Source organism: Eucyclogobius newberryi, unplaced genomic scaffold (assembly GCF_026437365.1).
Source record: "Eucyclogobius newberryi isolate DKJ021-1_F unplaced genomic scaffold, fEucNew1.0.hap1 SCAF_16, whole genome shotgun sequence".
NCBI lineage: Eukaryota > Metazoa > Chordata > Actinopteri > Gobiiformes > Gobiidae > Eucyclogobius > Eucyclogobius newberryi.
The window spans coordinates 11,471,519-11,498,415 of NW_027315790.1; the positions used below are offsets into that span (position 1 = coordinate 11,471,519).

At 40.4% G+C, this 26,897-nt stretch overlaps 6 protein-coding genes across 12 annotated transcripts in view; 4 read left to right on the forward strand and 2 right to left on the reverse strand.

The window, feature by feature from the left end:
* gpr3 (G protein-coupled receptor 3) overlaps positions 1–2,461 on the reverse strand; it is a 116,473-nt gene extending 114,012 nt beyond the window's left edge. The window contains exons 1-2 of one of the 2 annotated variants that reach the window (XR_011927032.1): positions 2,191–2,461; positions 172–1,626 (exon numbers count right to left, since the gene is read on the reverse strand). Coding sequence is in view for 1 of the 2 variants with exons in the window: in XM_072447536.1 (XP_072303637.1) it covers positions 627–1,619 (993 nt within the window). In the remaining variant the exon portion in view is untranslated. Of the gene's footprint in view, positions 1–106; positions 1,627–2,190 lie in introns of those variants that run through there. The other variant, XM_072447536.1, reaches the window with a different exon arrangement.
* Positions 2,462–4,500: 2,039 nt separating this feature from the next.
* Positions 4,501–7,224, forward strand: cd164l2 (CD164 sialomucin-like 2). The gene is made up of 6 exons (XM_072447111.1): positions 4,501–4,737; positions 5,104–5,196; positions 5,892–5,984; positions 6,068–6,103; positions 6,278–6,431; positions 6,619–7,224. The coding sequence occupies exons 1-6, from the start codon at positions 4,659–4,661 to the stop codon at positions 6,632–6,634; spliced, it is 471 nt and encodes a 156-aa protein (XP_072303212.1). The 5' UTR covers positions 4,501–4,658; the 3' UTR covers positions 6,635–7,224.
* Positions 7,225–8,445: 1,221 nt separating this feature from the next.
* sytl1 (synaptotagmin-like 1) lies at positions 8,446–14,191 on the forward strand. 5 transcript variants are annotated; one of them, XM_072447538.1, is made up of 15 exons: positions 8,446–8,535; positions 9,416–9,556; positions 9,676–9,827; positions 9,935–10,058; positions 10,131–10,188; positions 10,436–10,466; positions 10,552–10,595; positions 11,272–11,385; positions 11,507–11,673; positions 11,737–11,839; positions 12,260–12,421; positions 12,734–12,812; positions 12,904–13,003; positions 13,223–13,428; positions 13,772–14,191. In XM_072447538.1, exons 2-15 carry the CDS (start codon positions 9,435–9,437, stop codon positions 13,909–13,911), a joined length of 1,602 nt encoding a protein of 533 aa, XP_072303639.1. In that variant the 5' UTR covers positions 8,446–8,535; positions 9,416–9,434; the 3' UTR covers positions 13,912–14,191. The 5 variants fall into 5 exon arrangements, with proteins under 5 accessions (XP_072303639.1, XP_072303640.1, XP_072303643.1 ...); XM_072447539.1 differs by having other exon boundaries at positions 10,134–10,188; XM_072447544.1 differs by lacking the exon at positions 8,446–8,535 and having other exon boundaries at positions 9,425–9,563.
* Positions 14,192–14,659: 468 nt separating this feature from the next.
* Positions 14,660–15,906, forward strand: clxn (calaxin). The gene is made up of 5 exons (XM_072447547.1): positions 14,660–14,933; positions 15,002–15,106; positions 15,197–15,348; positions 15,422–15,526; positions 15,609–15,906. Exons 1-5 carry the CDS (start codon positions 14,789–14,791, stop codon positions 15,657–15,659), a joined length of 558 nt encoding a protein of 185 aa, XP_072303648.1. The 5' UTR covers positions 14,660–14,788; the 3' UTR covers positions 15,660–15,906.
* Positions 15,560–17,785, reverse strand: rbm48 (RNA binding motif protein 48). 2 transcript variants are annotated; one of them, XM_072447546.1, is made up of 5 exons: positions 17,644–17,785; positions 17,125–17,315; positions 16,903–17,048; positions 15,795–16,558; positions 15,560–15,726 (listed from the first exon to the last, which is right to left on the reverse strand). In XM_072447546.1, exons 1-5 carry the CDS (start codon positions 17,770–17,772, stop codon positions 15,664–15,666), a joined length of 1,293 nt encoding a protein of 430 aa, XP_072303647.1. In that variant the 5' UTR covers positions 17,773–17,785; the 3' UTR covers positions 15,560–15,663. The 2 variants fall into 2 exon arrangements, with proteins under 2 accessions (XP_072303647.1, XP_072303646.1); XM_072447545.1 differs by having other exon boundaries at positions 15,795–16,564.
* A 459-nt stretch (positions 17,786–18,244) lies between these two features.
* Positions 18,245–26,369, forward strand: pex1 (peroxisomal biogenesis factor 1). Its single transcript, XM_072447548.1, has 24 exons — positions 18,245–18,465; positions 18,701–18,844; positions 18,954–19,037; positions 19,111–19,225; positions 19,307–19,926; positions 20,020–20,139; positions 20,425–20,542; positions 20,624–20,730; positions 20,820–20,905; positions 20,991–21,123; positions 21,220–21,316; positions 21,379–21,549; positions 21,636–21,790; positions 21,870–22,056; positions 22,133–22,299; positions 22,779–22,913; positions 22,975–23,039; positions 23,117–23,259; positions 23,329–23,432; positions 23,506–23,679; positions 25,023–25,265; positions 25,343–25,531; positions 25,710–25,837; positions 26,113–26,369. Exons 1-24 carry the CDS (start codon positions 18,358–18,360, stop codon positions 26,186–26,188), a joined length of 3,669 nt encoding a protein of 1,222 aa, XP_072303649.1. The 5' UTR covers positions 18,245–18,357; the 3' UTR covers positions 26,189–26,369.
* Positions 26,370–26,897: the final 528 nt, after the last annotated feature.

Sequence of the window (26,897 nt, forward strand, 5' to 3'; positions counted from 1 at the left end):
GGAAATGTATAAAGAATCTTTTGTGAAGGTTGAGCTATGCTAGAAGTGCTTCTGCTTTGGTAGGATCAGGCTGTACTCAAAGGAATGAAGAGGGGGGACATCACAGTAAGAAAAAGCATATTTATTATTTATCAGTATAAAATATTCATTTCAAAAAGGTTGTGCAACAACATGAGAAGTACTTTTAAAAGTGCCTTAATATGTGCAAAACAGTATTTCAAACATTTAGGAACACTGTTATACAGGGCTTCAAGTAATTAACAACTGGATCACTTTCAGTGCACTGTGATAGTCTTCTTAAGGACCAAAAACACTCTTAGAGGATATAAATAAGGTTATCAGTGACTGTTACACTCAATGGATCCAGTAGAGCTACAATTGATTGAAGATGAGGCACAAAGTACACACAAGTATTCATGGCAAACACAGAACCCTCTGGATTTCCATCTGGACAGTTCAGTACATTCTGGTTTGCAAATGGATGCTGCTTGTGTGTGTGGGTGTGTTTGTGTGTGGAGGAGAGACTGCTTGTTCTGGACCAAACTTAGTGCAACTATTTGTTTGTCCTAGACTTCAAGCAGAAACTATTTGGCATAGATTGTAGATTTTTCTTGGAATTTGGCAGTTTACACATCCACAGGGTAGTGCACATTTGTGCTGTGTGTGTTTCTGTGTGGGCAGCAGGCCTGCAGCAGCACTCTACGGATGTCCTTGTTTCTCAGACTGTAGAGCAGAGGGTTCAACAGGGAGCTGCCTGCAGCTGGCACAAGGGTAGCATATGTGTACAGTGGTGGGCTTGATGCGTCACCCAGAAGCCCCCACAAAGAAAAAGGCATCCAACACCCCACAAAAACACTTAGCACGAGGAAGAGGCGAGAGAAGCCTCTACCACTGCCGTGCTTGCTTGCATATGGCTGATTGGCAGGCAAGAAATGCCTCTGTGTTGCTATGGCATGGGCATGTCGCCTTGCTACTTGACAAATTCCAGCATACAATTGCAGAGTTACCATGACAACCAGCAGGAAGCCTCCACACAAGAGGGAGAGGTAAGTCCTGGTCAAAGGTCGTGCTACAGAGCAGGACTGTGGTTCTTCTAGACAGTGCCAACCCATTGCAGGCACAGCTCCAATAACACAGGCCCCGAGCCAGACCAGCAGGAGGAGCACGGCAGCCCAGCGACGTGACTGACCTGATCCATAGGTGAGGGCGTGGCTCAAAGACAGGTATCGGTCCAGGGCCACACCCATCAGGCTACAGAGAGAGGCAGTCAAGGATGTTACCAGCAGTCCTGAAGTGAACAGTTCTGACCAATCACTGGGCTCCACACAAAACAAGAAGAGGAAGTGTAGAATCAGAGCTACACCTGCGAGTAGATCTGCAAGCCCCAGACTGGCCAGCAGCAGAAACACAGGTGCACGGAGAGAGGGAGTGGCCAAGATGGTGGTAACTACTATTGCATTCTCCATGGCAATAACAGTTCCAGATGTGCACAGAGCCACGCCCCAAACCGTGAGCGGCGAGAGCTGAGAAGGAGAGGTGCTTGGCAGGTCGTCCACCACATAGAAAGGCTCCTCACCTGAGGACTCCACCAAGCCAACATCTGAGGCATTCAGGATCATGGTTGATCTATAATGAAAATAATTCACATTAGCTGCCACAGTTGATCACATCACATCTTCATAGTCCATTATTTCATAGTCCAGTACCCTATACACATCCTGGCACCAGGATTTGGACTGCTTAAGGCCGATGATTTGATACATTGGGTAACTTGTACTGTATAATTGATGCTAATCTCCTCGTTAAAAATATTTTATTTTACAGTCAGGAACAAATACCCATGTCCATAGATTAGTGTACTAAACAGTAGCAATATTAGAATTGACTATATAGATTAATAATGCTGAAGTGGTTGGTATGGGTTTTACATACAATATTTTAGTTTATATATGTGTTTAAAAAAATGTTTAGGCCTTTAAAATCATGTTTTAAAATCAAATCACCATTGTCTATGAAACTCATCATGGTCAATCTGTCCCCTTGTGCTTTCCCAGTCAGCACCAGTCGCGGAGGATTCAGTTATATAACACACTAGCAGGTTTGATGGCGCACCGCACAAGTCAAACCCACAGTGCACACTGATAAACCTGTCTACAGAATACAGTATGTTTTATCATGAATGCATCTTACCTTATTAGCAAACTGGATCGGATTAGTTCTTCCCGGAGAATAGAGGGTTCAAAGCTGATTGTCGAAATGAACTGATGCTGCACGACCAATCTGTTGCAGCGTGATTGATCTTTAAAAACGTATGGCAACCTCAGTAAATGCTCCTGGTTTCAGTCTTTATCTATGAAGCATAAATGTCCAGTGTATTGTTCGCATTTTCTCTTCTGGTCCAGGTCTCTCCAGTCGCGCACAAATGCCAGAATGGATGCTGTTGCCCTCAGACACGTCTACAAGAGAGCTCAGTCTGACGTCAGTGAATGGGGGCGCTCAACCAATAAGGCTCTAGTACATCAGGTACGAGGAGTATGAGGGGGGAGTAAAGGGAGTAATTTCATTCAGAAAAATGCGGCATCGCATATGGCCCATCCCACTGCGGATCACTCTTTTTTCATTGCTTGTACATAATGGCCTCCCGTGGACCCCGGTCCAAAGCTGAGCCGGTCAGTGGTCTGTGCCATGGTGACTGTGCCATGGTCTGTGCCATGGTGTGTGCCATGGTCTGTGTCATGGTCTGTGCCATGGTCTGTGTCACGGTCTGAGCACGCGGGAGCTCAGCGATGGGATCGTGATGGGGCTGGAGCTGTCCATGGTACTGAAGAGCAGCACGGTGACTCATGCGCTTCATAACAATGTACTCACGCATTCAGAAACTGCGTCCCCAAATTAACAGTGCACCTTTTCTAAGCCATATGCAATATTACGGCAAACGCAATATTGGTTTACTGACGATGTCACTCATTCAAATGCACTAGAGCCTAAATATAAAGCTTACGTAGCCTAAACGTATGGATCTAATGGCTTGTGTTTTTAAGCAAAGCTCCTTGATTCACCTTTTCGGACTTTTTCAGTTACAGGGCATTCCTTTTGTGATAAATGCGGTTGTAACTGAAATACCAACAGGGATTTCGTGGCTTCCCCGGGTTCTTGGTGTGTGTGCGCGGAGGCTGCAAGGTGGGCTTTGCGTGGTCGCGCATAACAATGTGACGGGAATCTCGTCTTCTTACAGCCATATTAGGACACGCTTCCTGCTGCTAAACCCCGCCTACGTCACCAAGAGGATTGGAAAGCAACCTTCTTCTAGTTAGCCCCAGTGGTGTCGTGATTCGAGAAGGTCGAGATTAAATTTCACCTATTTCAATTTTGCATAATTATTAAAAAACAAACAAACAAACAAACAAACAAACAAACATTGCACATATGCTGAATGTAGGCAAGATGAAGTCATTGTGCATATTCCACTTAAACGATGAGCGCATTTATAGCCATTTACAATAATTAATTCAGTATAACCAGTCAAGCAGCATTATCCCTCGCTCAGGCATGTCTATTCATTTTGTGGCCCACACTGTGACATCGTGCTCCATGTCTGACGTCCCACGTGGTTCTTTTATGATTTCACACCAACACACAAAAGCTTTTAGCAGTGTCCAGACTGCATGAGCAAGAGAAGTGGGAGTTTAGAGGTATTCTTTAAGTTAATGTGGATGTACACTACAGGATCCCAAAACTTGTCATACGCCTTCCAGGTGGATCTCACTTGAATTATAACTTCTGAGTGGGTCTGCCATCTTTTGTATGTTTAACCCTGGGCCTCACATCATTTGATAATCACAAGTACAATTACAGTGTAGTTCTGACGTATCTGAGTGATGGGTTTTAACACCTTCATCGCCATCTTCTTCACACTTTTTTATTTTTAGAGAGCTCTGCGTCTGACTGGACATAACTGCAACTACAGTGATCACATTACATTAGTTCAGTAACTGATATATATATATATAAACCAGAAAGGTATTTTGTATATAAGGTTTATGGACAAAAGACACAATACTTAATTAATAAAAATAAAATGTGTTGATAAAATATTTAATTGGAATCGTAGAGCAAGATTTTAAGCTTCAGACCTTTCTATCATTATTTAAAACGCTATCCATTATAATCTGTATATCAATGCAATTACATTTATTTAATCACCACAGTGATTAAATAAAGGGTTGGTTGTTTAACTGTTTAAATTGAACTTGAGCCCTTTGGACATGAGGTGCTCTTGTGACACATATTTAATACATTCAATGTTCCTTTTGTCCAAAGCCTTTGAGGCAAAAAGTCTTCAGCCAAATTACTTTTAGTCAAAAACTAACGTTGTTAGAATTAATCCAGCATTTACAAGAACACACGTTTTAGAGACAGCCAGTCAGATGTCAGTTCATCTGAAGTGGTGTCCATTTCAGTTGGGTTAAGGTGGGCCACTTGTTGCCAAGGAACCAAGTTGGGTGTCTCTCATGTTACACCGATGCCTTTGTCCCATCAGTCTCTCCGTGACTGCCCCAGAGAAGAATCATAACTTTATTTGCCTTTCTAGCATACTAGCATAGCATAAAGAACTACATATTCCTGGTTGCAATTACTAGTGTTCTGTAGTTCTAACAATGCAGGGTGTAGCATTCAAGATAATCTGTTCCTGTTTATTGCTTTTTGTAGCAGTGAACTCTGCATATTCACAAGCAGGTAAGAGTTCATTTTTGTATTTCTTTGTTTCTTACAAGAGTCAAAAAAGGATGGTTGGAAGGAAACTCTTTAATTTCACTTTTGAAACAAGTATTTTGTTCCAATTATATTTTTATAGCAATAATCACCTTTACTTTACTTTACCTAAATTCAGGTAATGTTATATTCTCAGTGTTTTGGAACAAACTATTTCCAACGTTTATAATAATTTTCCTGTTAATCTAAATACAAATGTTACACATTTACTTTTCAAATTTACAAACACATTTTAATGATTCCAGTAATCTAATCCAATAGTATAATTGTACACTTGCTAACCAGTTTCACGAAAGCTTTCAACTGCCTGCCATTTTATTTGTACTCCAGACCCAGACTGTTCTCAGGCCGACTCATGTGACCTGTGCGTCGGGGCCTCTTTGCTCAACTTGACAGGTTGTGTTTGGAGGCTGTGCCCAGAAGGTGACGTCTACACACACACACACACACACACACACTCACAGCATTGACCACTGATAGTAACTCTATCATCACAGCTGCTGTAACTCAAGCGTCACTGGTTTGTCCCTGAAAACTAAATAATTCAGTTCGCTAGGAAGTTCATAAACCTAAACAAAACTACTATAGGTGTAAGAAATAATAATAATATGTAAGATTATGACTAGTTGCCAGATCAGCCTCTATGTCATTCAATTACAATGTAGCTTTTATCACACAAACATCATAATGATTGATGTTAGTTTGAAGTTAATTTGATAATCTGCGTTACTTAATTTGTGGATGAATGTCTTATTCCAGGGGTGAATGTATTTTACGTAACAATACTTTGGGCTATAATTAAAGGTACACTATGTAACTTTTCTGGTATAGCTGCCTAGAATGTTCCACAGCATGGCAATAGGCATGCATTTCAATTATAGGTGTGTTATTAGTCTAAAAAACCTTGAAAGACACAGATCTAATCTGTAACTTGGCCTGGGGGCATCACGTGCTGGTCTATTATGCCATACTGGAACATTCCAAAGCCAAAAGAGATGTTACATAGTGGATCTTTAGTCAAATGTTCAGAGCTCTTTTTCAGGTAAATTTGATCAAATGTTCTGCATACAATCACAAAATATCAGTTGAACACTGACAATCTTTCTGTTATAACACAGATAATGACAATGGTGTATGTATGAGGGATGGAGGAGACACTGCAGATGACGGGAGGAACTGCAGCTGGACCAGAGTATCAGAACTGTGCTTAGGTAGTAACTAACTCTATCACCACAGATGGTCATCAATAAAGACGGTCATGTATCACCTAACTATCTCTTATGTATCTGTCCAGTTGTGGAGACACTTGCTGAAGATGGAAATGACGCAGGTAAATGAAAGCCCCCACCTTCCACGCATCATTCCCATAAAAGCCATTTCCCTGAAGCCCCTCACTCAATAACATGGGCCTACTCAGCGCTGCCAGTATCATCCTACGCATGCAAACGCCGTAAACACCTCTCTACGTCTGCCCATTCATGAGTAATTATGTTTCTCTCTGCAGACCGTAAGAGCACTCCCAAACCTGAGTTCTCCCAGGCTAAGTTTGACATGTCCAGCTTTATTGGGGGCATAATCCTGGTGCTGTGTGTCCAAGCTGGTGGTTTCTTTGCTATGCGCTTCCTGAAATCCAAAGATCAGAGTACCTATGAAACCATGTAAGTTTGTAACAAAATGATACATAGACAGTATGGTTGTCATTGTGGGATATTGTTGGAGTATTGTCGCCCTCTGGTGGCAGATACTGTGAGCTGTGGCAAAACAAAGCAAAAACATTAACGTCTTAGTTTTTATTTCACTCTAACTCTGATCTGAACACGTGTCTGTGTGTGTTAATTCTCACAGTGAACAGCCGCAGTGAGGAGCAGACAGGGGGAGGACAATGCGAGAGGACAAATGAAGATCAGGCGAGCTGTGACTCATCAAGTTGTGACGATATTACTTCCCTTTTCCCCGCATTTTCATTTCGTTTTGGTTCCATGTGTGAGCCCCTGGAGGATGGATGCGTAAAGGACAATTTAAACTGTGTGCAAGCATTGTCTAACAAGTGTCTGCCTCTGCATGAGTGTGCAATATTTGGATTTTATTCCGATTTGACTTGGACTGTTGAAATTGTGTTTACAAAACCTTTATTAATATTTTCTTCTGTAATCTATAAACAAATCAAATATAGTTAACTTGTAGAATTAGATTGACATTGGTTGTGTATGTATTAAATGTTTCAATATTTAATTATCTCGAACCACAATCTTTAACATGGAGTCTAAACTTTACATTAACAAGGTTAATTTGCAGCTCTCTTAATTCCTTGGATACAAAGTTATTAATTCAACTGCACTGATGCACTATTCACATTTGTACATTGTCTGTAAACTCTGTTTGATTTGTGTAAATCATTGTGTTTTTGTGATGAAATCTGTTACAGATTAAGAGCACAGTCGGTTTGAGGAAATAAACATATGCAAGTCCTTTTGTTTTATGGAGACGTTTTTATCATATGGAGTTGATTGTTTAGTGATGAACGGATCTGGCCTAACTAGGTGTGGCTGATATGTGCAAACAGCAGTGTTTCTCAATCTGTGGAATGAGGTCCATTTGTGGTGAGAATTACTGTCATGAATAATTTCTTAAAGGACATGTATTATTATTTTTCAGGTGCTTAGTGAACTATAACATAAGTACATTTTGCTCATTGTAAAGCTTAATAAAAGAAATGGATCCACTGACTTACTTCCAAAAATCTAATCATTTAATGAGCTCATATTTTTGAAAAGTGGCCACATTTTAGAACCCTACGTGTATAATTCGGACCCTACATGTATAATTAGGCATGTGGGAGGGCATAAAGGGTATGTGGAAACAGACATTATCAGTTACAGGACAACACAGAAGTACTCATTTATGCTGGAATCAGCCAAAATACAACTTTGAGCAAACTAAACATGAAAGTGCCCTTGTAACAACCTTTAAAACCTAAAAGTAGGCCATAGCTGTGCTGCACACACTGGGGGAACATTTGGGTTCCTGGTTGGTTGCACCCGATCACTGTGTTAGCCAGGACCCTCAAAAGGCCTGGACACAAATAAAGCTCCCAATTCAACAGACTGTGGCTGCTGTCCAAGTGTGTTGACAAAGAGTTGAATACAAATCTTCCCCCTTCACACATAGACACGCGGATGCCTGCACACTCTCATTAGAATCCAGTTACACGTGTTTCTGCTGCAGGTTCTTCTTCCTCCAAAACCTCAGGCGCATCAAGGAGCTTAAGCTCAAGCAAACAGCGCTTTGTGTGTGTGTGTGTGTGTTTAGCAGGTGTGGCGGACCGCTCTACAGGCTCATCCCACCTCCACCCTGGGCCTGGTGTGACATCCGCGTGTGACATTCTCACACACACACACACACACACACACACACACACACACACACACACACACACACACACACACACACACACACACACACACACACACACACACTCACACACTCACACACTCACACACACACACTCACACACTCACACACACACACACACACACACACACACACACACACTCACACACACACACTCACACACACACACACACACACACACACACCTCTGTTTGCTCTGCGGCCCGTGCGCGCGTCCGTGTCCCAGAGGGCGTGGCCTCAGCACTCGTCAAACCTCACACGCGTAACTCTCTTCCACTTTAAACTCTCTTCCACTTTAAACTTTTTAGTCAGTTTTCTCCTGATGGAAATAAGAGAGGCTACAAAACACAGGTAATAGTAGTTAATCAATGTCGGTGCATCGTTACATTTGTACACAGCTATTTTCTGTGGGTTTTGAGTTTACAAGACAGCGACAGGTGTCAACTCTCTCGCAGTGTGTGTTTATTTATGATGGGGAAAGGTTACTGTTTCCACTAACTTGTAATAGATTGTTAAGAGTTTATTTCTAAAATGCATGTCCTCAAGCAACCTCATGCCTTATGTGTTTCGAACGCGGATTTTGCTTCTATAAAGTGCTTTTTATACGCTGTAAATGAGTGATTATTGAAGTCAAGTATGCTTGGTTAAATGTGATTTTACAGGTGAGTTAAAAGCATGTAGTCGATGGTTAAAAACCCACGTCGCTGGACGTTTGGCTAAACTCCAAAACACTGCATCTGGATAACTTTGTGCGCATGCGTTAGTTTCATGTGTAACTTTGCACACGAGGTTTATCCATGGTTTATCACCTTCACGAGTTACAAAAAAACAAACAAAAGCAAACTCATGATTCACGTGTGCACTGCTGACAACAGAATTTTGTATTTGATTTGATTTAGTCTAACTATAAACAAATACAAATTACTTTGAATATTAATTTCAACATAACATAATCAATTCAGACATTTAATCATTGCATTTTACGAAATAACATTTCTGATCTCTTCTCCAAACATTTTTTTACTGCTTAAACTTTTACTTTTGACCTCCCAATTAAAAAAAGCATGACGATTAGTAAGGAATTCTGAGCTCAATTCAAATGTGATTAATTGCAAAGCCCTTGTGTCACTAAGGTGTCAAATCAGCCTGAGGTTTACAATATTAGGACGGTTTTACAATTTTAACAAAATAATAAATGTAATGTATAATTGTGTTTGTGGTTTGATTGTAGCTGAGCCTCAGTGTCTGAGATGGAGCGAGACTCAGACGGCTCGCTGGACCTGAGCCACTTGACAGAAGAAGAGCAAACGTCCATCCTCAAAGTGTTACAGCGAGACCTGGAGCTGCGGCATCTGGATGAAGGTCGCTTAAGGTCAGAGGTGACTGTTTATTTCAATAATTCAGAGCTTTTTACTTTGAAGACAAACCAAAGCATGAGCCGAGTTAAATTATAAATCACTACAAATATGTGTTTTTGTTTAATGTTTTCAGGAACCTCCAGGAGAAAGAGAGTGATCCGGTGCGTCTGAGGTCTTTATCAGGGGCCTGGTTTGACGATGAGCGCAGCAAGCGGCACTACAGCAGGACGTCCGGCTGTGATCTGGTTCACGCGTCCATGCGCCTCCGAAAGTCAAAAAGCAAAGGTCAGCCGTGCCAGTCGGCCTTATTGCACTCATTCCTCCATGTTATTGCAGAGTGGTTTTGTTGATGCAGGGATTTCCCAGTGACGCTTGTGTGGTTGTTGCTATAGTAACAGATGTGCCGCTGAATAGGCTGTTTAATGGGGAAGCAGAAGAGATGACGTCATCACCACAAAACAACCATTCACTTCCTGACAATGGTCTGAACAAGATTATGGACGAAAGCACAGCCGGGTTAGTGTGGAAATGTGTTAAACGACTGTTTCACAAGATAAAGGGTGTAACTAATAAGTATCTATGTTTTAGAAGCCTGCAGACTTTGAAACCTACACCTGTACCCAGAACAAAAAGTACACAAGAAAAGGTTTGTAGGTTATTTTATTTGTCTCAAACTTGACTTAATCCGATTGATATAAAGGCATTTTATCTGCCAACATTTCCCAGATATGGCTGATGTCACACTTTATCATCATGTTCAAACATCCTTTCTTTTATCTGGGATCACATACGAATTAAAATACCAATTATATCAGACAAAACACCCCCTAAAATGCAGTTAGTGCTAATGTTAGTATTTTTATATTACAGTAAAATGTTCTATTTTCCGCCAGGTTGTTCAAGAAAGCACAGCATTGAGCAAAGGTAGACTCTTTTCAAATTTCTCTGACCAAATCTATTGTGCTAATGGTGCCAATCAAATGTGACGTATTCTTTTGTTGCACTTTAGAGCATGAAAGTATAAGTAATGGGAGCCACGCTGAGGAACCTGAGGTGAGGCACAAATGGACTTTTGAGGGAAATAATTACTTTCTGTGTCGGTTGTCAAGGGAACAGGTTGATTTGTTCTGCTTTTGACTTGTCTGTATTTTTGGACAAATACATTGTACAATTTTGTAGTATTTGGTTGGAACATTCACTTGTGGTACTTCACTACACTACTTTTCAAAAATATTTAGATTGTGTAACGTTTTCCAGATGTTCTTTTTGTTTTACTTTGATTTCATTCAGAAATGCAGTCTCATTCAATGTTACGTGCTCGTCCAAAAGCATTGATAAATTGTCAGGGTTTGCGCTAAGAGAAACATTTGGATGAAACCAACATGCAAATCACTGGACTTGAACTTTATTTTTGACCGGATGCAATTTTATTTTCTAATGTATTCCTGTAAGTCAGGAACTGCAAATGGAAACTTGCTATTTATCTGGTGCAGAACATACCCTTTTTAAACTAAACGAAATAATTTTATGTAAAAATCTTATCCTATGTGATGATGATGCTACAGAAAAGATATTCCTTGACTCATGATTTATAGTTTAGCAAACATAAACCATAATGTATGCTGAAATAAATACGATTTCAGCATTTATTCATTTTAATAGTAATTATTATGGATAATTATTTTGCAATACTTTTTACTGCAATACTATTTTCATACCAATGCTATAGGGTGATGTTAATGGCCACGACGAGGACAGTGATTCTATCGGCAGCGGCTTGAATGATATGGATTCCACTTTAAAAAACAGCAGCTCTGCCGGCAGTCTGCACTCCAGCTACACGGTACACACACACACACAGACACACAGACACACAGACACACAGACACACAGACACACAGAGTCTGATGACTCAGCCCAGGACACTGACGTCGGCCCTGATCACTGTTACACGTGCTTTTTAGCTGAGTGGCAGCATGATGAGTTTGTTCAGTTCCGGAGACTTCGAAGTGGTGGAGGTGAGGGGCCGGATCCAGTTCTCGTTGGTCTACGACACACACAGAGAGGAGCTGCAAATCAAAATCTACTGCTGTGAGAACATTGCTGCGGCGAGAAAGAACCGCTCTGACCCGTAAGTGTCAAAATGAGTTGGTCAAAGTCACCCGGAGGTTTACACCATTTTGTCATTCCCCAGATATGTGAAAGCCTATCTCCTGCCGGACATGTCAAGTCAGAGCAAGAAGAAAACCTCAGTGAAGAAAAAGACTCAGAATCCACTCTATGACCAGACACTCAGAGTAAGAATCTACAGAACTTGCAATCATTCATCAAATATGAAAGAGTGTTGGAATATTGTGCATGGGCATTTGTCAAGAGGCACATTTAGAAGTGGAGATTGAAGTATGACCACAACAAACAAAAAGAAGGGGACACATGTGGTACTGAAGTATATCCCACATAGTCCTTTCCAACCAATAAGCCAGTGAGCTACTGTTTTCTTTGAGCCTCATTGATCAGTTGCATTCAGACATTTAATCGAATTAAACCTAATTTTCCCACCAAGTAAAAAATGTCTTATATTGTCATGTACAAAAATGACAAAAGGAGGGACTAATACACTTACAATGAGTACACTACGTATCAGGACAGCACCTTGGTAAAGCTGTGGAGCTATTATGTCTTATTCATACACAGCAATGTGACTCTTTCTCTCTTAGTACAAACTGCGTGTCGGAGAGCTGCGCAGCCGGACATTAAACCTGTCGGTGTGGCACTCAGAGCCCCTGGGGAGAAATGTGTTTTTGGGAGAAGTGGAGCTGGATTTGAGCAGCTGGGACTGGACCTGCACTCAGCCTCTGTGGCAGGAGCTACAGCCAAGGGTTGGTCAGCTGTCAAAGGATTAATCACAAAATATACAGTTTGTTTGCACATTCACTCTATTTGCTCGCATAACATGAGTCAGTATTTCCCCCTGACTTTTATGCGAAGTGTAGTAGCAGATTAAGCAGACAAAAGATTAGGGAGGAGTGTTTCTGGGAGAGCTGAAGGAGAGGAAGACATGTTGTGAATTTAAATGAAGGCCTTACGTAACTAAGATGACTGTCTTCAGGCTTACCACTGATTTGTTTCCCATTTCCTCCTTTGTCACATCACTTTTTGTGGTCATTTATTTCATGTCTCTTCCTCTCCAGGTTCATTTGAGTCCAGACGCCTTAAGCAGCCGAGGAATCATCATGTTATCGGTCAAATTTGTCCCTGAAGGTATCGAAGGTGAGAAAGAGGCGTTGACCATAATGAAGATAATAGCTATATCACTATTTACAGTATGTGTATCGTAGTAGTGCATGTTTTCTTATTCAAGGTGGTGGTTTGCCTCTGACAGGAGAGTTACACATCTGGCTGCGGGAGGCTCAAGGTCTTCTGTCCAATAAAGGAGGTCCACTGAACTCTTTTGTTAGATGGTTTGTAAGCATTATATCATTACCAAATTAGAGTATAGTGTTCATAAAGTAAAATACTAAATGTTGTTTTAACAAAATATGACCACCATATTATTGCCGTTATGTTACTTGTCTTGACAAACTGTCTTTTGCACAAACCCACATTAGACTAATACTCCCTTGATTTTTTCATTACCATTACAGACGGGGATAATTTCTCTTTGTATCCATTTCTTTTAGCTACATCCTTCCTGATGCCAGTCGCCAGAGTGGTCAGAAGACTCGTATTGTGAAGCATACCCTCAGCCCAACCTTCAACCACACAATGGTGTACGACGGCTTTCAAAGCTGCGACCTGAAAGAGGCTTGTGCCGAGCTCACAGTGTGGCAACGAGAGGGTTTGAAGACACTTATTCTGGGTGGGGTACGGCTGAGCTGTGGAACTGGTGAGGTTTCAGGATTATTCTATATTTTCACTTTGGTTTCAGAGGGATTGGTCATTTAAAATGGTATAACAAGCTTTTTGAATCATGTGTGGGTAGTTTTGTGTGTCAGTGCAGCAGGGTTCGTTGTAGGCATTTCAAACATTTCGCACGGGCATGTTGTTGGGGTAAGGCCACTTCTTGGCCCCCACAAGCCTCTAATGTATGTGATACACACTAAACTGTAAAGTAATGCTTGTAAAGCTACATTATGCTTTGTCAATTTGCATTTTACTCATAGCATTACACTTTGTGACATGCTTAAGTGATAATTTGAAAATCCTCAGTAGTCTTTTTGTTATGACAGGCCAGAGTTACGGCGAGCCAGTGAGCTGGATGGACTCTACAGCACAAGAGATAACATTGTGGAACTCGATAATCGATCACCCAAACCACTGGATCGATGCCACTCTGCCCATCAGGACTGATCTACAGAAGCGGCTGTAGTGAGCTTAACATAATGTTCCTTCATACATTTATACATTATGTAGGCACTAAGTGGAGGTGCAATATGATAAAGAGCTTAGTTATTGTGCAAATTTATTTAAAACACAAATGATAATTTTAATAATGATAATAATGTCATAATTATGTAATTGCTTACTTAATAATCACTGTGTTAAAACAATATTTGTACATGTCAATGTTTGCTGTGTACTAAGATGATATTCTACGTTTTTAACAAAACTGTATTTTAATAAAAACTACCATATTATGTTTTATGGAATTGTTATTGTTCTACTTTGACATCAACCTGAAGCTGGAAATAAGCCACTTTGGTTATAATATTTACATGCATAATGTTCATTATGTTGTCCCTTTACAAATAAATGAAATACAAATGTTTTTTTGTTATTATTGTGAGTATAATGTATTGAAATTTTACCTCAAATATGATACTCGATTAACAAAACCGTCAAATAAAGTGTTTGTCCAGCAGAGGGCGTAGAATACCAGTCATTGCGTAAAATGAATATCGATAATAACAAGAATAATTGCTCGAATGCAAAAACAAAAATAATGTAAGGGGCAATAAGAATATTTGCATCCGTAAATGATTTATGGCCCACTTTCAAAGCCGCACCTGCTTCGAGAATTCAATCCCGCGCGGTTACCAAGGAGACAGCGGCCAAACAGACGTCTACGTCCGGCTGCGTCAGTGACTTCAGAAATGTCTACAATAAATCGAAAACTAATGGAGAGCATTATTGACAAATTATCCAAACACGTGGAGCATTGTGAGTATATATCCAAAAGCTGATAGATTTTTCACGTATGTTTTGTTTAACTTTTGTATTATGTGAAAGCAGTCGACAAAAGTGAGATGGAGTGTCTCATACGAGAGTTCCACGCGCTCGTGGGGGAGCAGAGTGCACATGGGAAGGCTGTCCCAGGACTGGACAGAGGGAAGTTCAGGAGTGTGCTGCACCATGCATTTAACATTACAGATGATATGATCATGGACGGGGGTAAAACACTTTGACTTATCCAAAGAAAGACACATCCAGAGAAGTTACATTTAGTTTGTATTTTGCAGTCTTCAGAACCTTTGACAGAGACAATGATGGCTTTTTGAATGTGAAAGAATGGATTACTGGCTTGTCTGTTCTTCTCCGTGGGACATTGGATGAAAAAATAAAATGTGAGCATTGTGCTTTAAATATTTGTATATTAAACCAAATTGTTTACCCATAATTTGTACAATTAATTTGGTCTTTTTCCCCATATTCAGACTGTTTTATGGTCTATGATTTAAATAATGACGGCTACATTTCGAGAGACGAGATGTTTCATTTACTGAAGAACAGTCTCACCAGTCAGCCCAACGAGGAAGATCCTGATGAGGGCATAAAGGACCTGGTGGAAATCACACTTAAGAAAATGGTCAGATGCAGTATTTCATTTCCAAATCTATTGTGATAAATGGCTGTGGGACCAAATGTTTTCCTCTTTTCAGGATCATGACCACGATGGAAAATTATCTTTAATGGATTTTGTTACAGCAGTAAAAGAGGAGAACTTATTACTTGAGGCTTTTGGACCATGCCTTCCAGATTTAACGGTATTTACCAAACAATGATACTGTGGTTTAAGGTTCATTCGAGAAATATTGTTTTATTATTGTGTTCTCTTCCCTCGTTTAGGCAATATATACATTTGAGGAGCGGGCATTTAAAGAAGAGGAGGATCAGTGAAGCATTAAATCCTACGCCGTTGTTTCACTTTTTTAACCACTGGCTTGACTTCAGCAATTGATTCCACCTGTAATAGAAAATATGCATCATTTTTGTTTGTTAAACCAAGAAATGTGTTGCTAAAGCATGATTTACCTGTTTCAAAGTGTTCCTGATCATCTTGACTGTTCTGTTTAAGGATTCATCCTCCATATCCAGTTTGGGTTGCTCTGGTAACTTTGGTCCAATAAATCCTTCACTTGTAACATCTTCTAAGGATTGCTCAGTTTCATCCTCTGCCAGTCGTTTTCTTGTCTCTATTTGTGTTGTCCGTGGTAAAAATCGTACAGGAGGTTGAGCGGGCATATGTTGGTCTCTGCATGTGTCTGAGGGCGTGACAGGGCTGCTCATACTCAGCTCTGGTTTATGTATTTTATCAACGGGAGTGTCTACAGAGCTGCGCCGCGCCGCCGAAACTGCCATGTTATTTTGTGCCGCGGCTCCTGAAACTGTTGCGCTATTTGACCGCAACGTTTTAGACCGCGCCGGGTTAAGGTTAGGGTCCGGGTTAGAGTTAGGGTTAAGGTTAGCCATGAGGCTATATGGCAGTGCCGCGGTTCCTGAAACTGCTCGGACATTTGACCGCGCCGCGGCTCTGCAGCCACGGCCTTTATCAACAAAAGCATTATGTAAGGTTCCCATTCTATCCTCAGTCAGTAAACTTCTATGATGGCGTCCTGTATATGGATATTCTCGGGGAGGCGGGGGAAGCAAAGGAAAAGTAGAATTTTGATGTGATGAATGGTCTTCTGTAACGTCAGTGACTGTTGTACATGGCTTTGAGAGTGTTGCCTCCGAGGACGATAATATTGCCTTTGGAGTAGTAGTCTCTGGTGTAGCATGTTGCATTTGTCGTTTTTCTCTTGCTTTGTTAAAAAATAAAAACAATGAGTAGATCATACATGAATATCTGCAGGTAATACTTTGTGTGAATTTATGGGTTTCAGAATCATGAGAAATTAGGACCGTAGCAATTCATGATTTAAAGAAAGAAAATATAATTTATTTAACCCCACAAAATGTTACCTACAACTTTTTGAAGACTTAGGCCCATTCAAAATATATATTTTGTTTTGAATTTATAATTGCTATGGCAATGGTGCTAGATTTTCATCACTCTGAAACTCATGTTTAATCTTTATAACAGTTTGTAGAAGTATACAATATAGTGTCAGTAAAATGCAGCGGAAGAATAAAAGTGTACCTATATGGTGTAGAGTCTTCATGATGTAGTTCTTCCTGTCTTGCAGCTTTAGTCTGGTGTCCTCCACAGTCTCATATTCAGGGACATAGCACACATGCAGGACACCTCCGTAAAAGCTCTTCTCATCCATGTGTCGTTTTGCTGCTCTGAAAAACAAGGTTCAAAGAAATGTTCATAATGGCAGAGCAATGCTGTGAATGAAATAAGAGCATGCTGAGCTACCTGGCACTGACAAGCCTCTGAAACTTGACCAGGTAGACCTCAGTGAACTCTTCAGCCGGATACTCGTCCAGAGGCCGGTACTCCTCCACTGTCCCGTACAGAGCACACCGCTGGATCAGCTCGTGCATCACACCTATGGCTGGTACTCCCTGAACCATCACGTAGCAAGACTCCAAGTTGATGGTATAAACCTGAAAGAAATAATGTCTGACATAAGCTTCACACGCTGATCACATGTAAAGTACTACTTCACTTACGAAAATGCTCTTGATATGATTTTGATTTTAAAATGTGCATTGTCTAAAGATAGTAGAAAAAGCTTCAGTTGTAGTCATCTGGACTCAGTTTGAAAAAATAGAGTTCTCAAACTGAGTCCAGATGACTACAACTGAAGCTTTTTCTACTATGGAACACGCCTGGACGAATGAGGGATTACACCGACATAGTCTAAAGATAATCAGGAGATGGTGCATGGAGTGCCCTATATCCAGAACAAATTGATGCACTAATTTAACTTACTTTAACCGCTTTTGCCTTCCTTCCCTCTCTATAATTTGGTCGAGAAATACATATTTTGCGTTGTTCATGGTGTTTAAACACCTCTGGAGATTTCCAACAGCTCGGTTTGTTGTTGACAGGAGCCGCCATCTTTGTCTTTGAGGCGCACTGAGGCTTTTCAAAATAAGAGCCTGATCCACCAAACGATGAGATTTCTACTTTATGTATAAATGGGAAAAACTCTTGGGGTGAACAAATTCTACTCTGTATTTTTAAATGGTTGTGTCCAGATTGTGTAGTAACATATACACATAATTGAATCCTGCATAAAGTATAGACCAATGTGTGCACAGTATCTAGGGTGAGCATATTATTTTATATTTTCATAATTCATACTAACCAACTAAGGCCCGAAGTCACTGGGATAGGCTCCAGTCACCCGCAACCCCGAAAGGGAACAAGCGGTAGAAAATGGATGGATGGATAAAACAAGCTCCTTGCATCGCTAAACCCAGTTTTTGTATTATCATGATTATCCATGGGATCACTAGCTTTATTTATACTTGTTGCTCATTTTGTGTGTGAAATGAAACATTTTATTTTAAAGTCTTCCTTGTCGATTGCTTTGGTCTGGAGGCTGGACTATCGACACACGATCACAACTGTCGATTAGGAGGATTTTGTTAGCTAAGCAGCGTCCAAACTTTACAAAGTGGATAAGGCAATGTCAGAGAAATGTTTGCTAACCAGGGCATTCATCCCGTCACGATTTTCTTCAGCAACACGAAAAACTGTTTTCTACACCTGCCCCAGAAGTTAATATCGCATTTATTACTGAACGAGGTAAGTTTAGCTTAGCTGTGTATTTTAAAATTATATAAAAATGACCATGCTAACAAGGGTTAACTTTATCATGGCTAATTATTTATTGCATGGCTTGTTTGTAGAATCTGTCTTTATTGTATGTCTGTGTAATGTTTAATATCAATTTAGTACCTTGTCTCAACAAAATAAAACATTTTGATGTCAGTGATTGATTATTGTGTCTTTATAAAAATGTTTATTTTACTTGCTTTAGAACCAGGCCCTGGAGTTATCATGGGGAAGTGCTTCATCAGTTTTTCTCAGCTGGACATATAATAGACACTCCACCAATGATCCACAAAGAGTTGAGTTGTGTCGCCAACTGGGAGAGCGATTGGGTCTTGAAGATGGAGAGCAAGTAAATCTACACAACTAATCACGGCCTATCTTTTTGTGCTTTTGATTGTCACTGTCAAGTATAATTTGTGATTTGTCCTACTCACTCATGGCTTTGTTGTGTCAAACAGGGTTTCATAAAGACATGCAGCCAGGTTTCATCTGTGCATCAAGTGTTTGTGGAGCCGCTCTCCTTTGATGACTGGGAGATCTTGGTAGGTCAAGTTGAAGCTGCATTAGACGATTGTGAATCTGGAATAAACGTGTTCTCTCTCGTGTCTGTGTCAGGAGCTTCAGAGCGATGCACTTGAGACACAGCTGCTCAATCAGATTAGAGTTGTCTTCCAGGATGCTGTGTTTCCTGTGTGGGTGGACTCACACACAGCCATATACATCCAAATAGGTGTGTTTTAACAAAAAATAAAAACAAATGAATGTACTGTCTCGAAAATATGAATATTCTCATTGATTGTTTTTCTTGCAGCATCTTTCCTGCCCTCTGTGCCTTTTGGTCGGCTGGAGCAGTTTACAGAACTCATTGTGTCACCCAAAAGCCGCCCCGATATACCCATTAGTGGGTCTCCGTTAAAAGTGAAAAAGAGCCTACAACAACAAGGGCTCCAGAGCACAGATGTCTCCTCTGCAGTGCAGCCGGCCCAACAGTGGGGAGCTGGTCTGAAAAGCTTTGTGCGACACCTACTCATGGGGCCAGTGAAAGAGCTCCCCTCAGTACCAGAACTGCCCATGGTCATCACAGATTCGGTCTTCAGAGTGTGCGGTGCACCTCCAGACTCTCTGTGCACAATAAGCCACCTGACGACTCATGTGGTGCATGTGTTTCCGCTCAACCATGGACTGAACGCTGGTCATGCTGGAGGCCAGACACAAATCACATATGGACTGCTTTCTAAAGTTCCCTTTTCTAAAGAAAGCAAGGATAAGGCCAAACAAGCTTTGGACAATAAAAAAAGTGTCTCAAAGCTGCCTGCAGACTCAGGTGGAGGAGAGACCAAGGATGAGGCCATTGTAGTGAGAGTTGTGTGCCGTGTGAAGCTCCCTCACAAGAGTCCTTCAAAAGGATCTGTCCACAGTGGAAAAGTCTGGGTAAGAATATTAATTATATAACCTTTTGTTCTGATTTGATTTCACACATTTTGAATCCTCAATATTAACTTTATGTACTTTATTTAATTCCAGATCTCAGAGCAGCTGTCTGCTAAAATAAATGTTACCCCACATTCAGCAGTGAGAATAAAGCCTATCAAATCTGCTGTTAAAGTAGCCACTATGATCCAGTTACAGCCCATTATACCAATGGTGAGTACGGTTAGCAGATGCAATAACATCCATTGCCCTGTCAAAAGTTTTATAATAAGATTGTAAACGGTCACAACATTTTCAATAGCAAATTCAAGTGTTAAAAAAAAAAAAAAAATAGACGAGGTTGCATTTCTACTAGATGCTTATTTTCCCCACAGCAAATTTGAGATACCGGTAATAGTAATCTGGGCATCCATAGACATTTGTATCCATATTTATACATTTTACTATTTTAGATTAAACCATCATGCTTATTTGAACTTATGTTAATATTTCCGATAGTCAGAAGATGACAATGAGATTCGGACTGTGTTTCTCGAGTGGCTTCACACTCAGAGTCATGAGCCGTTGTCTTGTTTAACTGCACGCTCTAGCACCATCCTGCTCCATGGATCTGAAGGTGAACTTATCTTATTACTTTTAAATGTTAACACATGAAAAGGGAAACACATCATCTCCCTCTTTGTCTTTTTACTGACAGCCAAGCTTCAATTTGTTTTGGCTGTACTGAGCCCAGAATCTGCAAATGATCCCATAGATCAGCTCTTTCTTCTGGCCACTACACTTCTCAAACATGAACACATACAGGTAACTATGAAGTTAAATGTGTATCATTTTGTTGTTCCCATTTACCTTGTGCAACATTTTAATAAATAATATATTTAAAATATTTATAGATAAGCAGGGAGACATTAACTAAGCCAGCAGAGAAAACACCAGATAAAATATCCAATGGAGAGCTCCCTGCTCTCAACAGTCTTGGGTTTGTGATGCATAGTTTTATTGCCTTGAACTTTTTGTTGATTTTCTTTAACAGAAAGTGTTTGTTTTATGGTTTGTCTGTACAGAGGACTTGATGAAGTTGGTAAAAGTGCCCATGAGTTCATTTCCTTCAGTCTTCTTGCTGGTCCTCTTGCACTAGAACTGGGCTCCTCTTCACAAGGTCTTCAAGGAGGAGCTCTACTTATCACTGGAGCTAAAGTAAAACACAGAGTTGCCATTGGATATGCCATAAATTACATGGTACTGATAGTGATGGTTGTAACATTTTAATGTTGTGGTATAAAAACGTTTTAGGGATGTGGTAAGACGAGTTTTGCTCGAGCATTATGCAGGAGAGTCGGTGAAGATCTTGATGCACATTTGGAGATGTTGGACTGCAAAAAACTACAAGGTACAAACATATTTTTAGCTTGTCAGTTGAACTGTATTTAAGTTTGCTGTGAAACCCTTCAGGGAAAAGAGCAGAAACTGTAAAGCAGATGCTGCAGGATGTGTTTGAGCAGGCGGAGTGGAAGCAGCCCTCAATGGTGCTTCTTGATGACTTGGATCAAATAGCAGGAGCGCCATCTTCAGGCGAGCATGAGCATAGCCCCGAGGCACTGCTACAGCAGCACATCGCATATAGTGAGTCTTGTTTACTATGATGAGGGCAGAGATAGTGTGTAATTGAAGGTTGTAGTTTACATGACACTCCTCTGTCCATCCCTCAGGTCTTAAAGATATCGTGGATGACGTGGTTCAGCGTTCCAGTCTTATCAGTCTAATAATAACCACCAAGAGTGAAGACTCCCTCCACCCTTCACTCACTGAGCTGCAAGGATCTCACTTTTTCCAAAGATTTTCACACATTAAGCCTCCAAATCACGTACATTGTTAAAATATTTAAACAAAAAGTCTTATGTAGAATGGTTAATATAGTACTTCAACTGTTATTTGTGTTTTAGGATCAAAGAGCAGATATCTTGCGTTGTCTCATGTTAAGAAAAGGTTTCTTGTCTGAGGAAACCTTACAGACTCTCGATGTTGGTGTGGTTGCCAAATCGACAGAAGGATACACCCCTCAAGATCTAGCACTGTTACTGGAGCGTGCCATTCATGCTAATACTGCACAGAAGCACAGTGACCACCAAGGCAAATGAAGCTATTTCGGTGTAGAAAATCTAGGGAGTAATAACTACCGTAATAACGTTTGCTTTTCGATTTGTAGATTGTCTGCTGTCAGTAGAAGACTTTTCCCAGGCTTTGAAAGGATTCACTCCTCCCTCACTCTGGGGGGTAGAGCTGCACTCGCCCAGCGGAGTTGGACTGGCTGAAGTTGGAGGGCTGAAAGATGTGAGGCAACAGTTAATGGATACCATAATGCTCCCAGCTAAGGTTTGTGTAAAAATGTTCATGGAAACATTCAGTTCATACATTGACTGTAGAAGTGGATTCATATCATTAATAATGCACTAAGGAGTACATGATGCTCAAAACGAGGAGGGTATTTTAAAACATATCCTTCTCCTCCTAGATGTTGTAAATAATAATCAATAGTTAGTGTATAAAACAATATGTTTTTCTATATAAAAAAATCTACCCATTTTCAAGATTTCTTCCTTGTAATTTCTTTCTTGCTGAATACTAAAGATATTCCATTCTACGCCACAAATGAGAATACAAATTGTGCATATTGTCCCCTGAAATTATATCTCTCGTCTCTTTCACTAAACATGGACTCTTTATTTGTTTTGGTATTAGTTTTAAATGCCACAAGATCATTACTATTTGTTTGCAATAATTTCATTTCCCAAATGTATACATTTACACATTTTAATGATTATACAATCATAATTTGTTTTGGTGTGATGTAGTACCCCATCCTATTCTCCAAACTGCCTATCCGCCATCGATCAGGAGTTCTTTTGTTTGGAGCTCCAGGGACAGGGAAAACTCTGCTGGTCAGGGCTGTAGCCAAGGACAGTGGAATGAACTTCATCAGCATCAAGGTAACTCGTGAGTGAAATATCTCAATTGTTATGCAGAACTGACACTAAGTAATCTTTCAAGGGCCCTGAACTCCTGAGCAAATACATTGGAGCAAGTGAACAGGCCGTTCGAGATGTCTTTCAGAAGTTAGTGAACACTGTGCCGCATTAGTGGTGTAATTATTTGGTAATATAACTGTCGGATTATATTAATATGATTGCAGAGCTCAAGCTGCGAAGCCATGTATCCTGTTCTTTGACGAGTTTGACTCTTTGGCCCCGAGGAGAGGCCATGACAGCACTGGTGTGACTGATCGTGTGGTCAATCAGCTCCTCACTCAGTTGGACGGGGTGGAGGGCCTACAAGGTCAGTGCACAGTGGACTTATTAAACCCCAAACACGAAGGAAACCTAGTTCATGTGTGTGTTTTTGCAGGTGTTTATGTCCTTGCTGCCACTAGTCGTCCGGACTTGATTGACCCAGCTCTCTTGAGACCAGGGCGACTGGACAAATGTCTCTATTGTCCTCCACCAGATCAGGTTTGTACACTATTCAAACAATATATATAAGTTTAAACATGCATTCATTATTAAAATTGTAATGTAAACGAAGGAGGCACGTCAGGAGATCCTGAAGGCCTTGAGCTCGGGCCTCTCTCTGGCGGAGGATGTGGACCTGGAGCAGCTGGGCACAGCCACAGAGCTGTTCACTGGAGCTGACCTGAAAGCCCTGCTCTACAACGCCCAGCTCGAGGCCGTCCACTCCAGCATCAGCAGCCCACCACAGGTAAGCTTAGAAATATTTTTAAAAATCCATCCTTTTTCCACTTATCTGGGTCGCGACGCAGGGGCGGCAGTCTAAGCAGACTTCCCTCACCAAGACACTTCCTCCAGCTCCTCCGGGGGAGGTGTTCCTAGCTAGCCGACAGTCATAGCGTGTCCTGGGTCTTCCCCGGGGCCCGAGCCACTTGAGCTGGCTCCTCTCGATGTGGAGGAGCAGCGGCTCTACTCCGAGCTCCTCCTGTGTGACTGAGCTCCTCACCCTATCTCTAAGGGAGCGCCCAGCCACCCTGTGGAGGAAGCTCAGTTTGACCGCTTGTATCTGCGATCTTGTCCTTTGGTCATTACCCAAAGCTCATGACCATAGGTGAGGGTAGGAACGTAGATTGACTGGTAAATCGAGAGCTTTGTCTTTCGACTCAGCTCCTTCTTCACCACAACGGTCCGATGCAGCGACCGCATCACTGCAGACGCTGCACCGATACAACTGTCAATCTCACGCTCCATCCTTCCCTCACTCTGAGATACTTGAACTCCTCCACTTGGGTCGAGGACTCCACACCCACTTGGAGAGTGGTGTTTTATGTGTTTGCTGCAGTTCTGGGATATGTAACAAATCAATGTCCACAATGAGATTCATGATGAAGCACGTCTCTTTAAGATGTGTGAGCTACTCCAAAAAAACACAATCACATTAAAATGACATTTACAAAACCAATTACATCTATTATTGTAAATGTTTTTCTGCTCTTAAATTCAATATTTAAAATATATTTGCTTTACAAAAGTTAATGAACTGACATTATTTTAAGTCATTTTATGTTTCCAAATGTCTCTTTCCAATCTCACTCAACATCACTTTTACAGACAAGTTTCTTATTAAACGCAAATGTACTCAATTTGACAGATTAATTAGTCCTTTAAATATTCTTTATATACAAACAGAATAGTTTGGACTGGTGAAGTGAAATGTTCCTGTTTTTGGGACATGCGTATGTTGATTTAAGAATAAATGTGTTATTTTAAGTAGAAACTCCTTATTTGTTACTTGTTTATTACTATGAACTATAGCATTTATTAAAAAAAAAAATTTAATATGCTTTTTAATGGTTTACTCGAAATTTATTAAAAATTAACCGATTTGTTGATTAATCGAAGAAAGAATTGATAGATTACTCAATTACTAAAACAATCTATAGCTGCAGCCATAAATTAAATTATAAGATTGTTGTTGTTGTCTGTGGTATTAATATAAGTAACAAGTAAGAGCATTGCGTTTGTTGCTAACTCATGTTCGTTTTTGTATTCTCTGTGGTTATATACATTACGTTCCCTCATTTGTATCTTCAGGACATCGCGTCTGGTTCAGAGAGCGAGATGAGCCTTTCTTCTATGATCTTCCCGAATCACAGCAGTGGATCTGAGGACTCTGTTGGGGAGGGCGACATGGCCGTGGCTTTGGAGCAGTCTATGGTTTTACTGGAGAACAGTGACCTCCAGACCTATGAGGAAAACCGGGGCAATGTTTGGAGAATTTACTTTGGGAGCCCATACGAGTCCGAGCTGGGACACTCTCCTGAACTAGTGCTCAGTGTAAGAACTATTCAGAAACTTGCCTCACTCTCACAATGACTACAGTGGTTTAATTTTCTTTCGTCTTGTTTTGGCAGAACCCTCGATGTCTCTCTGGTCCCATGTCTGAGAGCCAGGAGCTGACAGCTGCTTGTGCGCGGGATGCAGGTTGTGATCTGCCTTCTTTGTACATGTCGTCCCTGCAGAGCGGCTGTGAGGAGCTGAGCCCGGAGCAACAGGAGCAACTCACTCGAGACATAAATATCATCAAAAAGAGTTACAGGAAGGTCAGTTCTCCTCTATTATTGAACTAAGTGTTTCATTTCTTGTATTTCAGAAACATCTACTTGTAACATTTGTGGAAGTTGCACATTATGTAGTAAAATAAGTTGGACAGTTTGTTCTATAGTTGTAGTATTTCTTCACTTTTTACTATAAATAGTTGTACATTTGTTTACTTTGCAGGAGAGTCTCCAGGTGCGTTCCCCGTCGAGCACACACACCCTGCACCTCTCTCAGGCTCATATTAAATGTGCTCTGTCCACAACCAAGCCGTCTCTGAGCAAATCCGACTGGAGCAGATACACTAAAGTGTAAGTGGCTTTTTTGCATTATATCAAAATGGGTCATTGATCATATAGATGTATAATTGATGTTTAATGTGTTCAGTTTAAATGTTTGCAAAAGCTCAGAATACAAATTTCTTCATTTGTCATAAATAAAATAATAAATAAAATGAATGTATACAAAAACTTACACAGCAAGTTTGTAATGAATTTCATTAGTTTTTGACCCATTATCATTTCAACTTCCATATGATTTACTTTACTGATTTACCATTGTTTAACTATGTTTTATTTAAATGCAGGTATGAATCCTTTGATGGTTCAGATGATGGAAAGCCACTGCAGACATCTACAGGGCCACGTGTAACATTAGCCTGAAAAAATCGAATTACAAATTCCACACATGGGATGATTTTATATTGTGTTATAAATTATGTTATTGTCTGTAATATAATAGACACTAATCCTCCAGCCACACAAATTAAGAAGTATAATGGACTGTAAATTTGCATGTTTCAGATAATGAATGTGTAAAGTGGGCATTTAGCTTCTCATTATGTTATGTACATATTGTAAATTTATAGATTAATTTTATAATTTAGTAATTAAACATTTCCTGTTTGGCACCGTAGTCGTTCATTTTGTTCAACTAAAATGTTGCCACAAGAGGGAGCCAGAGTAAAACCTAACAAGAGTATCATTTATTAAAGTTCTGCAGCAGTTTAATTTATTAATGCTGAGACTAAATATGGTGAAATGTGCTTTGAATTCAAACTCTACAAGCTCATGAAAACATCTTTCAACACAGAATGCAGCATCATTTCTTACGGTTTGGTGATATTAAATGCAATCATACAAAATAGGACTGCTCCTTTATGCTTATTACAAGGAGACTCAAATCATACTGCAGTCTTTTGTATAATTACATTTGCTCATTAAGAGACAAAGTCCATGATGTGTTTATAGAAGGACAGATCAAAGTTAAACATAAAAAATCTAAGGTAATGAATTACAAATATTTAGATGGCAAACGTTCATTTTAAAGTTAAATTAAGTTGGACCTGGCCTGAGATTCGGCTGCAATGTG

Coding starts and splice junctions, on each gene's coding strand:
- rbm48 (XM_072447545.1), bottom strand. CDS start 17,772: ATGGCGGCTCCTGTCAACAACAAACCGAGCTGTTGGAAATCTCCAGAG. Junction 17,049..17,124: donor CAGAGGCTTGTCAGTGCCAG/GTAGCTCAGCAT, acceptor CTTGTTTTTCAG/AGCAGCAAAACGACACATGG. Junction 16,565..16,902: donor GAAGACTCTACACCATATAG/GTACACTTTTAT, acceptor TTTTTAACAAAG/CAAGAGAAAAACGACAAATG.
- sytl1 (XM_072447538.1), top strand. CDS start 9,435: ATGGAGCGAGACTCAGACGGCTCGCTGGACCTGAGCCACTTGACAGAA. Junction 11,840..12,259: donor TCTATGACCAGACACTCAGA/GTAAGAATCTAC, acceptor TTTCTCTCTTAG/TACAAACTGCGTGTCGGAGA. Junction 12,813..12,903: donor TGTCCCTGAAGGTATCGAAG/GTGAGAAAGAGG, acceptor TTCTTATTCAAG/GTGGTGGTTTGCCTCTGACA.
- cd164l2 (XM_072447111.1), top strand. CDS start 4,659: ATGCAGGGTGTAGCATTCAAGATAATCTGTTCCTGTTTATTGCTTTTT. Junction 4,738..5,103: donor CTCTGCATATTCACAAGCAG/GTAAGAGTTCAT, acceptor TTTGTACTCCAG/ACCCAGACTGTTCTCAGGCC. Junction 5,197..5,891: donor TTGGAGGCTGTGCCCAGAAG/GTGACGTCTACA, acceptor GTTATAACACAG/ATAATGACAATGGTGTATGT.
- clxn (XM_072447547.1), top strand. CDS start 14,789: ATGGAGTGTCTCATACGAGAGTTCCACGCGCTCGTGGGGGAGCAGAGT. Junction 14,934..15,001: donor TGATATGATCATGGACGGGG/GTAAAACACTTT, acceptor TGTATTTTGCAG/TCTTCAGAACCTTTGACAGA. Junction 15,107..15,196: donor ATTGGATGAAAAAATAAAAT/GTGAGCATTGTG, acceptor CCCCATATTCAG/ACTGTTTTATGGTCTATGAT.
- pex1 (XM_072447548.1), top strand. CDS start 18,358: ATGTTTGCTAACCAGGGCATTCATCCCGTCACGATTTTCTTCAGCAAC. Junction 18,466..18,700: donor CGCATTTATTACTGAACGAG/GTAAGTTTAGCT, acceptor TACTTGCTTTAG/AACCAGGCCCTGGAGTTATC. Junction 21,124..21,219: donor TACTTATCACTGGAGCTAAA/GTAAAACACAGA, acceptor AAAACGTTTTAG/GGATGTGGTAAGACGAGTTT.